Here is a 13,955-nt window from a genome sequence, read left to right as displayed (position 1 = left end):
CTCTAGATAAGAGCGTCTGCTTTATGACTAAATATAAATGGGATGCATGGCACAAAAATAACATTTTTCCATCGTCTGTACTAGTATAGCTAAGTATTTCCGATTTCCTTACTATTGTACATGGTCATTTCATAACAAGTTGCCTGAAGTGCCTTGTATGAAGGGAAACAAGTTAATTTACATAGCAATACACGCACTAATGCTATGTATACCAGATTGTAGACTGTTCAATGTATACAGCTGAGCTAAAGGAGCTATCAGCTAGCAAGCTGAACATGCTAAGCAGAACAAATCAAGGCTAACTAAACCCATTAAATGGCTAACACGATAATGTATATATTTATTAGCTAGTCTAGGCTAAAAATCCTCAGACACTCAATGAACATAACTCTCTTTTAGAAAAGCAGAATTTAATATTTAAAAAGGCTTTTGTACAAAGATACAAATAAACATGTAATATCTTTCAAAATATGACCACTTACACCATTTAAAACATTAAGAACAAACCTTCTAGACAGATATAAAACAACAACATATCAACAATTCACAAAAGCATAACAAGAGATCAGTGGTTTGGTCTCTTTTTCTGAACTTCTCTTTGCAGAAAATAAGAATTCCAAAAAGTTGGTCCAATAAAATCACAGTCATTTGACATTTATCTCAACCAAGGATGGTATTTTTTTTTTACTCTCATGTCATAAATGTTATGGCATTATCAAGTAAAGACTTGTGCATTGTGTAACATTGCGCTACACCGATTTTACCATGTAACGCCCCCCTTAAAAAGAGGAGGACGGGACTTCTGTGAAGAAGTGCTCCAAGAATTACTGAACACTTTACCTGAATGTTCTTCCATGAAAAGAAATCAACATAACATTGAGTGTTGAAATTGCTCAGATATTAAAACAATGTCACGTTTTTGTGACAAGTGTTCGATATTGTGCAAGGAGGAACACCAAGTAAAGCGCTTCACAAAGTTCTAAATCAACATCTACAGACATTTCAATGTCTTTGCCAAAAGTGAGAGAAGACTAACCTACCATGGAGCTTCCATACAATATGATTTTTTTTCCATTTAGAAAAATAGTATCTTTCAAAGTTGGTTGTGACACCAACTGTTCATAAAACAGCCATCAGTGCAATAGTTTCAAACATTCTCAAGTATAAATGATGCATATTTCTATACTGGCTTTGAATGATACTTCATCAGTGTTTTCTCACAATTTTCTAAACTCAGAACATTTTTCCAGCATTGGCAATAAAACTGGGCAAAAAAACAGGCTTATGTACTTCAATATGCAGTGCATTGGATAGACGTGTGTAATACAATATGATTCTGTGAATCTGCTCAACTTCTTGAGAAACTAATAAGTTACATTGAGTGAGCAGTCTAACATTTAAAATGACTATAGCATAAAACGATAATGGTGACAGGCTTGGCCCTGAAAGCACCCAGTCATTCCTCATTTCACAATTAGGTAGCTTGAGCCTAAATCCCCTGCTGGTGTGAATTTAAATTTGATACTATTGTGTTTACACTGTGTTCAAGTTAGGGGGAAAAATGTTCCTAGAAATTGGAAATCAGTAGGGTTTTACAAGCTGAGGCTTCCATGTACAACAACTGCTCTTTAAAAGCCATGGAAGAAATGCATATTTCGCTGGAGATCCTGAATCTTTTACTGTGTGAACGTCTCCACACCAATTTTGAGGTAAGAATCCTGACAAAGTCATAACCCTATATGCATCAATCAGCTAATAACCATTCCTGCCATTTAAAAAAAAAGCAAAGAACCTGTTTAACATGTATATATCAATCCAGCTATGTCATTGTATCTCAGTGTCAGCAATCTGTGAGTAGAATATATTCAGAATGTAATCTATAAATCATGCACTGATTAAATGTATAATATAAACTGTATTCATTGTTCACAAACCACATCTTTGACATTGTACCAACCCAACACCATCTGCATTTTGGACTTGAATCCGTGCCACACTATATCACCAATAATCAGTCTTTGACTTTGGCACAAAAAGTGGTCGAATGCGATAGGCTTAAGGCAGCGTTTCACAATCCTGGTCCTGGAGTCCTCAGAAACTGCACATTTTGGTGTTTATCCACACCCGACTCAACTCACCAGCTATTGAAAAAGCCCTAATGAGGTTAAAATGAGTGCAGCAGAGCAGGGAGAACACAAAAATGTGCAGGGTAGAGCTGCATGATATCGAAAAAAATACCACATATTGCTACATTTCATGATTGCAATACATCTTATAAAAAAAAAAAAAAAAAGCACACTGGTGAACTGCTGATGTGGCACGGTTTTACCTCTGTTGGAGACACTCATCTTCTGAGGGAGGTCACAGAACACTAAGAATTTTGTGATTTTCTAAAGGCTTCTTTTGGACACTGCAGTCTGTGTTACCAGATTGGGCTGTTTTTATAATGTACTACTCTAAACCATGCTCAGATGAAAATAACCACCTGACTGATTAATCTGTTGTAATTGGTTGATTATTTATAATTGTAGTACATAATTACCATGGTCTGATATTCTGCAAGATTTTACAGTGCCTTGAGTGGATTTTTGCTGAGATCAGAAAATAAAGGGGCAATCCGATCTGGTCAGATTATTACGCAAGTATCGCAAAAGCTATTATCGCAATAACAGTGAACAAGCGATATATCGAGCAGCTCTAGATGAGGTGGATTAGGGCTTCACTCCAGGACCAGGTTAAAGGGAAACCTGCTTTAATTCATGTCCGGCTTTTCTCTGCGTCTGCTGGCTTCTCTCAGAGCGCTCCTGATGAGTACTTGGCCCTCGTGATGAGGTAGAGTGCGATGTCCTGGTGGCCTCCGAAAGCCGCCATGTGCAGCGCGCTCCAGCCGTCCCGGTTTGCCAAACGCACATCGGCGCCGAACTTCACCAGCAGCTTGACGAGCTCGAGGTTACCGTCGATGACGGACTGGTGCAGCGCCGTCTGACCCTCAGGCCCGAACGAGTTCACGTTGAACTCGCAGTTGGTCATGCCGCGCAGCAGAGAGTGCAGCTCCGCCGTGTTGCCTTTGCGCAGAGCTTCCTGGAAGACGCGCTGACGCGCCGAGCAGCTCACGTCCGCCTGGCTCATGCTCTCAGCAGGTAAATCTCACCGGAAACAGACCGGAAACGGACCGGAAACCAGTTGCCTTCCTTGCGCGCTCTTGCCTCTTGTTCTTGTTCTGGCTTTATTATTATTTTTATTATTATTATTTATTATTTTTTGGAGGAAAATATAATCCGTAATGTCCCTGCAACTTAGTCAGTAGGAATACGCCACAGTTATTTTACAGGATAAGTGTTCAGAAAACAGATGCAAACAGTTTAAAATGTGTTCCTCGCCTACAGTTCACGAGTTTCATCAGACTATCCAGAGAGCATCGGCCCCTTCAGCAGCCCATAGCGGAGTCCAGCAGTCCGACCCGAGCTGCTCCAGATACACTGATTTAGAAACAAGCATGTATTACACCACACAACATTCAAGATTTACATTATTCTAATAATAAGATAATAATAATAATAATAATAAAAAAAGCGGTAGGATCTTACCCCAAACTGTTGCTATTAGCCTAAGTGTGTGTGTGGTGAGAAGTTTTACCCGCGGCCACCCTGCGCCTGCGCCTGCTCCTGTGTGTGCAGTGTGGAGCTCCTCAGCTTTGGCTGATCTTCCTCTACTCCCTCTGTTCAGCTCATTTCAATAACAATGGACACTCCTATAGTCGGCCTGTTAGGGGCGGGGCTTGGCCTCATTTCTCAGGCTGCGCGGGGGCCGCGGGAGGCCATTGGCTCACATCCCAAACCGCATACTAGCGTCCTAAAGGAGTATGCAGCAGCGCACAAAGGACATGAATGCGTCCCCTCCGCACTGCATACTACCATACTAAGTAGTAGCAAGTACTAAATAGAATGACAGACTAATGTAAAGTGGGTTTAACTGCTTTTGCATTTTGCATGTTTAGATGCAAATAGATGTTTAGCATGTTTAGATGTTTTAGATGTTTAGGTGTTTTGCATGTTAAAAGAAAGAGAAAAGAGCATGTTTGCTTGCTGTAACAGAAGGCTAGAGTACAAATTGAATGGAAACTACTACTAAAAAGTAAGAGGAAATAGGAAAATCACACTTCACCATAGGCTACACTCTCAGAAAAATGTATTAAAGTGTACTTTTCCTTGTTACTACACTTTGGACATCTATTGTGCCTTTAGTGTGTATCTTTGACATGGTGCTGTGAATGAAGAGCAACTTTAAAATAATTTAAAGTACATACTTTGACCTTAAGCACCACTCTTGTGGTCAATTAGCTTTTAGAGTAATACTTTAAAGGTACACTATAATGAATCTTCCCAGGTTAAAGATGCATACTGAAGGTACAAAAGATGTGGTACCCTTGAGATTACCACCCTAGTGCCACGGAAAGACACAGTTTAGTACCCTTTCCCAGAGAGTGTAGCTTTTCTGACATACAGTGCCGTGACCCTGACCAAGATAAAGCAATTACTGAAAATGAATGAATTAAAGAAAATGTTAGTATAGTACATGTACAATGTATTACATATAATATGCAGTTTTAGATGTAGTCATGCCATTTGTGGCATTACTATGACATTTATGAAATTTAGTGTCATTATTTTTAGACCTAATATTTATTCCGGTGTATCCGGAATTCAGCATGGATGGGACACCAGTCCGTTTCAGGGCACCATGCACACACATTCACACACTCATGGACATTTTGACATTACCAATCCACCTAGATGCATGTTTTGGGGAGGTTGGAGGAAACAGGAGAACCTGGACAAAACGAACACCGACACATGGAGAACATGCAAAACACTACACAGACAGTAACCCGAGCTCAGGATTAAACCACGGACCCTGGAGCTGTGAGGTGGCAATGCTACCTGCTGCACCACGGTGCCGCCCTACATGAAATTATATGAAATTATTTTCACACGCTCTATGACATGAAATAGTCTATATGAAAACACAACACTTAGCGGATTTCTTTGAGAATTCCTTGGAAGATTAATGGTTCTACAGTTAGTTTCCAAAAGGTGTTATACTTGGAACTGGGACAGGGAAACATTCTGTAAAGTTGTACATGTAAAATATTTAAGGGCGCTCCCAGAGTGACAAGCTGATGAACGCTTAAGGGTTTTTCTAATAGTGTATATAAAAAAAACAAGCACACATAATTTCCCATGTGAAATCATTTTTGCCCTATAAGGGATTATCTTAAAAATAAACAAACTGACTATGCTGTTCATATTCTGTGAAAATTTGGGTAAAAGTAGTAATGCATTGAAGTCCAAATTTTCCCATGGTAGGCAGGTCTTACTTTCTCAATACCCAGTGAGTTATGTCTCAAATCTGTTGCAGGTATTGCTCCATCTCATGTGCTGTTGAGACTACACAGGTTCCACTTTTATTTTGCTGCAATCCACACTTCCCCTTTTACATGCATGATTTCAAGAATAGAATAAATGAAGACAAAATAATGGTCTCCTTTTAAAACAAATACCCGTAATCTTTCAAAAGACGGCAGTTGTATAACATTTGTTTATCAACAGTCCATTTGTTTCAAATGTGGTGGCAAGTGGGAAAGCTACTTGCTCACCAGATTTTTTTTGGCACCAGTTGGAGTGCTTATAAAGTGACACAGAATCCAACAGGCCCATGGGAACTAGACTACTGCATGCTGGGCTTGTATCGGCTCGCAGCCACGATTTGGCACAACTAGGGTACTGGAAGACGTAAGGAGGCCTGACAGGCAATTGCTTTATTAATGATCACAAATTTATGTGCTGTTAAACAAAAGTACACATAATGATTTAATGAATAGAGAAAATGTATTCGTTTGCACACAAATATACCTAGATTTTCTTAGTTTTGCATTACAGTAAAGGAAAATAAATGGAGAATAGAATGGAGGAGAATAAATGTAAGACCTGTGTACTTTACATATAGTGTGCACTATACATACATACATACATACATCTCATATATATATGTTGGTGGTTTCTTTTGAAATCTCTCTTTTTCTTTTGAAGTATTCTTTTGATACTTGTGATTTCATTTGAAATCTTCCCCCCATTTCATTATCACATTTTGAACTATCTGTTATGAGATAAGAAGCCCTATTCAACACAAAATATATTCTGAAAAAAAAAAGAAAAAAAAAAGCACAACTTTAAACAGGTCTCGACTGTCCAACTTGACTAAACTTGTCTCTAGATAGGGTGCTTTATTCAAATTTATCATGTTCTCTTCCCTCCCATTTCAATAGGCTTCATTCAAATGGCTTAAAAAATCTCTGGCGGTGTGACAGGATCGCAGTGGTCGAATTGCAGTGACGTTTCAATAGCGAGGGTGGGTCAGCCGGGATCCAATTTTAAACCACGTGCTCTAGGACCGTGGGAAAGAGTCGAGCTTTTCTTCCCAGCATAGGCGTATGCACAATTCAAGAGAAAGAGAGACAGAGTGAGAGAGAGAGAGAGAGAGAGAGAGAGAGGGTAGACTAGTTCAAAAACAGTTGCCTGTGGAAAGTTGGCGTGTAGAAAGGATACCAGAGACTGTGTGGAGGTTTGATAACCTCGAGTCAGTTACAGGAATGTCAGCAACTCAAACGTCTTTAAGCTACTAAGGACAGATCAGTTTCCCAACTGATGTTGCCTGAGATTTCTCATGCTCACATGAGAAGACATAGGAATGGAGAAATCTGGCATTATGGCCATATATGAGGTGAAAGGTTTCAGGAGCCCACACTCCCTGCTCCTGACTGTGACCTATTGATTTTGCATGGGAACTGACCCCTGCTGTCAGCCCCTAACCGAGTCCAAATGCCTCATGACTGGTCAAGCTTAACAGATAACAAGCATGAAGCAAGACTCAATTACATGACACAATGGCTTGAGCTGAGTGTTCGGAAAGTATCCTGACATTATTGCTAAGATCTCTTGCATTCTTGCAAAAGAATACACTAAACAGGTTATCTACATTGAACATAAAGTGGTCATCTTAACAGAAAAGAATGGCTGTAATAGCCGTAATTTGCGATATGGTCACCATACACATAAGATTGTTGTCTGCCCAGATATTATTCAGCATAAAAGGATGATGTCAGGTGTTGTGTAAAGAGGACACTTTTAACACAGATGTTATTGGTGAAAACATTTGGTGCATAGAAGAGCTGTAATTCTGTCGGCCTGCGGCGTCAGACAGTAGGAATGTCCTGTTTGTCTTGGTGTGTGTTTGTTCACTGTACTGCGTGTTATGCTTACAAGGCTGGCATTTGTGTTAATGTGTGTGTGTGTGTGTGAGCCAGTGAGTCTGTACCGGCCGGGGTGTTTGATACCTTTGTGTGGGAATCAAGCTGCTTCCTGCCCCTTGGACCACAACAGCAAGAGCTCCTATTGCCCATAAGGTCAGCAAAGGGGGAGAGAGAGAGCTAGAGAGGCACTGTGTGTGTGTGTGTGTGTGTGTGTGTGTGTATGAAAGAGAGAAAGAGAGATAGCAATAGTGCTCCATAGTTACATTTTCACTGAATCACCAATTAGGCATGTTTTGAAGCACAATAATCTTTTAGTTTTGTTTATGAGACTCTGGAGACACTTGATCACATGATATGATAAGATCACATGATTATAAATGCAGCATTTTATCACACATCCTATTGCAAATACATGTTATGGATTTGGATCATGCCAAAGGGCTATGCTAATGCATAGCGAAAAAGTAAGATATGAGTGAGCTGCAGCATAAGACTGCATGCACATGGGCCATTGCTGAAATGTCAGTATCCTAAGCAGGGCCCACCCTCCTCCGTGTGCATGCTTTCCTGTTCCCCTCCCATTCCCAGCCTCTCTGTTTGGCGCGGATATCCCCAGGAAAAGGCAACACGGATCGTGATGTCAGCAGCTGCACTGCAGTAGCCCTCCTCGGTGGGAATTTAAAGAAATAGGCTGCACAACCGAGTTTCTTTACAACACAACACACTCAGGAGGTCCTGATATTAATCAAGGCTTGAGTTTGTGTTTCTGGAGTGTACCCGAGGGAGTTCTCCTTTCCGCGCCTGTGCTTGAGCCCTGGAGCCCTCCACACCAGTCTATATTTATGTAAAGATCACACTCTGGGCATTAATCTTAAGGTCTGTTCATCAAATCTGTATTCAAGTCCATGTAACTCACATTTAAGAAGTCTATAAAGATGTGTTTCATATCAGTTTATCTGGTGAGACTGCTTCTGTGCATCTTCCTTAACATTAAGCCAAAATATTTCTTCACTGTATTTATTTAAATGTAACAGTGTAACTTTACTAGACTCAGATTAGTCTATGTTTATCTACATTTTTGGCAGATGCCTTAATAAAGAGCGACTTGTGAGGCAGAATCCAATCCAAGTGTCTAACTGAGTATTTGGCAATTTCTTAAAGCCCCAGCTGTTGCTCTCTGGAAGCCCTGGGACCTAGCAGACAGTAGCACAGACTGTTTAACTGCTAAACTACCAATCCTCAGAAACAGATACAGGTACATTTTCATTTCCCATGCAATAAGCAATCTAAAGTTATTTTTAGTATACATTTCTCTAGAATTTTGTTCCTTTAAGTGAGGGTACAAAAGTTTAATGCTTTTTTTCAGAGAGTGTAGCTCTGGGTTGCCAGGCTGGCGTGACAAAATTAGACAAATGGCCTTTCAAAACTAGCCCAATGTTCAGTAAAAGCAGACCAATTCCAGATTAGAAATCTTGTCTACCATTGCAAAATATATTGTAATATTTACAAAGTGACATCATATGATACCATGTAGTTTCCCCAAACATCAAGGTCATATTACTCACATGTCATTTCACCATTTAATAATACATGCGTTTATGATTGTACATTTACCATTTATATTAAACCACATGTTCTGTTTGCATTAAACCCATGTTATGTCCCATTCACTCATATTTTCACATCATCACTTTAGAATTTATATAAACACAGTAACATTTATTTTAAAATACCCAATATGTTCTTTTTCCTAATGGCAGGTGTGTGTGTGCGTGTGTGTAGTTGAAATAGATAGTGAAAGAATGGGACATGCGGTAATATTACCTTTATGATTCACATTTACAATTATTTTTAATACACCTTACTACATCATTGTGGTATTATACATGGCAAAAAATGGCAAGTGAAGAAGTGCTATGTAATATTTCTTATCATCACATTGTTATAACAAATATAAGATCATTAAACCTAGTTCTCTGAGGTATTTATTTCAAGCTTAAAATGGTCTTATTCATATTCAGATCATTTTGCTTGTTTCTATAAATAAACATTTGAAATAAGCAAAATTATTTGCCAATGGAATAAGACAATATGAAGTTTGAAATGAGTAAAAACATCAAGAAATAGGCTAACAAAGAGAAAGAGTAGTTAAATTTGCCTCTATTCAAGATGTTCTTACTTGATTATTTACATAATTCCTTTGCACATAAAGTAGAAATCATTTTTAGCATAAGTAAAATAAAAATGGGTCATTTTGTACTGAACAGAACATAAGGGTTGATAAAACCTTTCAGCTTAAGTATTTGTCTTGCAGAGGTTTGATACAGCTAATCTAACATCTGCTAAAACCCAACCAGTAGACAGAAAAACTAGCATAATTCCACGGGAAAACTTGAGACTTGGCAACCCTGGTAAATGCAGCCTAAAGCAAAATCATGACAAACTGAACAAAAGGCCATGATAATGTCTTATTTTCTCAGGTAAACTCTCAGACCAGAACAGTTGAAAACAGCTGGACAGTGGTAACTCTGTGGAGACACTGAATCTGTCTAGAGCATTTTACAACACTGACCTCTGCTGAGAAGAAGAAACATCACAGGCTACACATTAACACTGCAATAATTTTTTACTATTTGTAAATGATTATGGCAAATAAGAAATTCCACAAGTATAAATTTACAGAATTAACAGTATATAACTGCTTCAGACTGTTATTACTTAGTATTTACTGTACATAATAGGAATAAACATGATTAGAAAATAATGGCAAGCACCAACAAAGTTGCACAGAATTTTTCTTTCCCAAAGTGGATAACATCCTGATAACAGTCCTACTTAAACTACTTAATTGCTACATGATTAGATAGACTGGTGACCAAAGAAAAGATGAACACTGACTCTTCTAGTCCAGCAGTTTTGTCCTATTACTGCAAGTAGAAAGTTTTAGTCAAGTATCATTAAGTTCTAAAGTCACACATGAAATATTTTAAATGAGATATATGACTCGTATCATCCTTACCTTGGCTCTGGAAGAGGGCATGGGTCTATAACACAATAAAATATTTGTCACAATGGGTTTCATAACATTGAGAGATAAATGTGTAGGATGTCATTAGAAATATTTAATTTGTAAGAAATCTCTGTTCTGTGCGGGCGAAGGTTCAAACTTCCCTTTTAACCCTACGGAGAATCAACTTTCGCTATCCAAATTCAAATACCAGCCATCTTAACACAAACAACAAAGCTGGCCAAATTGATCATCATCCTCTACATACATATGCAGTATCATATCTCCAGGACATACATGCAACATACATTACATGACATTACAAGCACTATGAATACACTATAGTGTAAGATGATCAAAAGGTCAGTAGAGTCTATCTCTATCGTAATGTTATTCTTTCTGTACAGCATTATATTTACTCTGTAAACATCACGAGGCCTGCAAACAGAAACCCCACACAGATCTCGGTCTAATGTCTTATTTACTTTTTGCTCTGCAACAAACTCACCCAAAATGACTGGTGTAATGATGGCCTCCTCAGGAAACCCAATAGACAAGGCAAATGATCTGAAATTTTCTACCACCTCTGGCCTGAGTTCTGGCTTTCTCCCTAAAGAATACATAGAGGATTGACAAAAGTTGTCACTAGGTCAAAAAGTTTAGATATAGCTTGAATCCTTCAGGAACCTCATGAGCTCACCATAGAGAGCCAGCTGAGTGTATTCTTTCTTCATATTCCTGTATTTCAGGACGACCCCATAGTCAGTGTAGTTAGTCTCCACCACTGTAATGTCCTTTTCAATCTTGTGCCCTTCCAATAAAGAAAATAATACAAGCAATTGTTTTTGTCATTAAATATATTGTAGACTGAAAAAAATGCAGACCATCAGTTTAGTGCTCTATAAAGAAAATTGTTCTACACATAACATCACCACTTGCCTTTTCTCTCAGTCTTTCTCTGCAGTGTTAAATATTTTATGTGGAATGTGAGAATTATCATTACGTAAAGACAGGACTCACTTTGACTGAAATAAGTAAAAACTCCAGGAAGCTCTGTCTTCTCATACACATAAGAACTTACTTCACAAGTCTTTAGGCTAAGGGCAAAGAAAAAGATGGCTGACAGATCACACAGAAAAAGTAATTTTCATTTAAATAACAAATAATAAATGTGCACTCTTAGAAAACGGTTCTTCCAAAAGTTGGAACCCTTTCTGAAACTTTGGTTTAGGTTTCTACGTAGTACCCAAAGGGAAAAACTGAAGAACCGTTAGAGCTCTAGCTTTACTTAGAGTGTATGTATATGGGCTGGATAAAAGTAGATTAGCTGAAAATGATAGTATGATGGTATAGAATACCTCAGCACCCATGCTGAAAAAAGAAGGAACTGTACCTATTCATTGTCCACATGGTAAGGTTGGCTCCTCCATTTTCATTAGCAATCAGATGTCCTCTTGAGATTAGAAATTTGTTTTTGTGTTCAATAACTAATGGGTGGTCATAAGCCCAGCCAACACGATACCATTCACCTGTAAACTAACAATAAGATTAACAACTATTAGAGCAAGTATATGGATTATGCATAAGGAGATGATGATGAAGCCAAGTAACTACATTTTTGGAATGTAATGTACATCTGGAAAAATTACAGTAATGCAAATGGAATCAGCAACAGATTAAAACAGACATGATCTGAGTTTTGAGCAATGTTTTTTGCATTGCTATGCAATTGACATGGCATAAAAAGGAGAGAGGTATAGTCTAGAATGCAAGCAGAAGCAGGATCTGTCATCATTTTGGTTTATGGTGTAGAAGTATTATGGACTTCTTTCTTTATTGAACCAATAAATAAGAGCTCATTCTTGTCACTGCTGACCTTTGAGAATTTTGTAGGAGTGTAGTAGTTTCTGAGTGGAATTTGTACAAAGGTAAGATTTATGCCGAATGCCACCAGTGTAGTAATGAAAGGGAAGACTTCAGCAATATATAATCTCTCTGAATAGAAGTGGCACACAGAGTCAAAGAGCCACCAGGAGTAAGCAGTAAAAGTAGTCAGTTATTCATTCATTAGTATATTTAACCAGAGCAAACAGGTTTTTGAGTTAGAGATAAGTGCAGAACGAAGTGCAAATGATGCAGTAAAATAGGAAGATAATTAGTTTATTTTTAATTTCATTTTATGTACTTTATCCACCTTATAGTAACTGGGGATGTGAGAAAGCAAGAGAGCTTAATTAAATAAGATAGTAATAGAACAGAGAACAGGAAGACTTGCCTTAGAAGTGTTTTGTTGTTGATTTTTTTCTTTCTTTTTTTGAGGACGTAACAGTGTCGGAAATGTGATTGGGATTAACAGGTTTGAGAACATAGAAGCACCTAGTACAATTAACACTTGAGGAGTTGGGCTAAGTATAGAGGTGCGGAATTTGATCATCTTTGAGTAGTTGCCATTAGAGCATTGATAAGACCAGAGAAGTAAGGAGATTAGGCAGCAAGTAAAGCATCTGTATAAGCAGATAAAGGTTCTTCGAAAGCCACATAAGACGGAAGTTAGAGTTCTGTTTCATTCATACTGTGAAGCTCAGATGTGTGCCAGAGAAAAGAGATGATAACACTGAATTACAAGAGAGCCAAGATATATAATAAATAGGGATTGTGTGAGTGGAATTTATACTGGCTTTGGATATAGACTGTGAAAGGACAACTGGATCACACAGACTTGATCTAACACAATAACCAGAAATGAAATAACTGGCAAATATATTGTTTGGTAAGTCAACAGTACATGCAGGAATAGTAACACATATTGCCTGGAATTACAGCTCAGAAAGAGAATTAATCAGACTTAGGAGAGTGATATAGCAGTACAATGGTGGAAAATGATTATTTAAATGCAAGGTATTTAAAAAAGATAGCTGAGTTCAGTAAGTTAATCTCATTATAGTAAATTACATACAGGCCTCTGCCAGCGTGACAAGGTTTACTGATGCAGCAAAAGTCCATGAGGGCTGTTTGATTAAGTGCTGTCTGTTGGTAAAGTTTTATTTGAGTAAAGCTGACTTGTTCAAGCTTACATGTGAAGTCATTCAAGTTTGCTTAAAGTCTCTTCACTCTTTTCTTTCACCTTCCTTTAGCTGGCACAAGTTAAACATGTTCACAAATGTCTTTTCTTGTGCTTTAAGTAGAAAATACTACTACTTAATATACTACTTAACACATTTAATTAGGGATTAGGCACTAATTTGGCATATTACAAACTTTTAACATTTTATGATAGTTATTGAATCCTAATCATCTTACTTCATTACTATTTACAATAATTACATTTCTCTGTATATGGCACCCTTTCAATATACACACATTTATGTCTGCAAATGGTACTCTTTATCATGTGCAAATTTCCCTCACCTGTTCCAGCTCGAAGTCCGGCTGGGGCTGAATATCAGAGGAGTTGAATGAGTGCGTCCATAGCACTACACTGCACAGAACTGCGACAGCCAGCAACATGTTAAACTGTAATCCAGACTCTCTCTGTGTGTTTAAAAGCAAACCTCAGGCTGCAAAGCTGTGAATGCTCTTCCAGGAAACTGGGGGTTTTATGTAGACAGCCAACAGTGGGAAGTGTTCATGACTTAGGGC

General features: G+C 38.2%; 2 protein-coding genes across 2 annotated transcripts; both read right to left on the bottom strand.

Moving 5' to 3' along the window:
- Positions 1-393: 393 nt before the first annotated feature.
- Positions 394-3,738, bottom strand: nrarpb (NOTCH regulated ankyrin repeat protein b). The gene is made up of 2 exons (XM_026931042.3): positions 3,588-3,738; positions 394-3,479 (listed from the first exon to the last, which is right to left on the bottom strand). The coding sequence occupies exon 2, from the start codon at positions 3,127-3,129 to the stop codon at positions 2,794-2,796; it is 336 nt and encodes a 111-aa protein (XP_026786843.1). The 5' UTR covers positions 3,130-3,479; positions 3,588-3,738; the 3' UTR covers positions 394-2,793.
- A 5,381-nt stretch (positions 3,739-9,119) lies between these two features.
- On the bottom strand, positions 9,120-13,895 carry lcn15 (lipocalin 15). The gene is made up of 7 exons (XM_026931130.3): positions 13,725-13,895; positions 11,710-11,852; positions 11,337-11,413; positions 11,017-11,127; positions 10,825-10,926; positions 10,329-10,353; positions 9,120-10,236 (listed from the first exon to the last, which is right to left on the bottom strand). The coding sequence occupies exons 1-7, from the start codon at positions 13,821-13,823 to the stop codon at positions 10,212-10,214; spliced, it is 582 nt and encodes a 193-aa protein (XP_026786931.1). The 5' UTR covers positions 13,824-13,895; the 3' UTR covers positions 9,120-10,211.
- Between the last annotated feature and the right edge of the window lie 60 nt (positions 13,896-13,955).

This window comes from Pangasianodon hypophthalmus, chromosome 24 (assembly GCF_027358585.1).
Source record: "Pangasianodon hypophthalmus isolate fPanHyp1 chromosome 24, fPanHyp1.pri, whole genome shotgun sequence".
In the NCBI taxonomy this organism is placed as follows: Eukaryota; Metazoa; Chordata; class Actinopteri; order Siluriformes; family Pangasiidae; genus Pangasianodon; species Pangasianodon hypophthalmus.
Note: the sequence above shows the minus strand (reverse complement) of the source record. Positions and strands in the feature narration are given on the sequence as shown.

Bases quoted from the DNA above. Each gene is read 5' to 3' on its own strand.
- nrarpb (XM_026931042.3), bottom strand. From the start codon at position 3,129: ATGAGCCAGGCGGACGTGAGCTGCTCGGCGCGTCAGCGCGTCTTCCAG.
- lcn15 (XM_026931130.3), bottom strand. From the start codon at position 13,823: ATGTTGCTGGCTGTCGCAGTTCTGTGCAGTGTAGTGCTATGGACGCAC. The intron at 11,128-11,336 runs GTGAGTCCTGTC...CTTTATTGGAAG, and splicing joins TTTTACTTATTTCAGTCAAA to GGCACAAGATTGAAAAGGAC. The intron at 10,927-11,016 runs GTGAGCTCATGA...TGTATTCTTTAG, and splicing joins CACTCAGCTGGCTCTCTATG to GGAGAAAGCCAGAACTCAGG.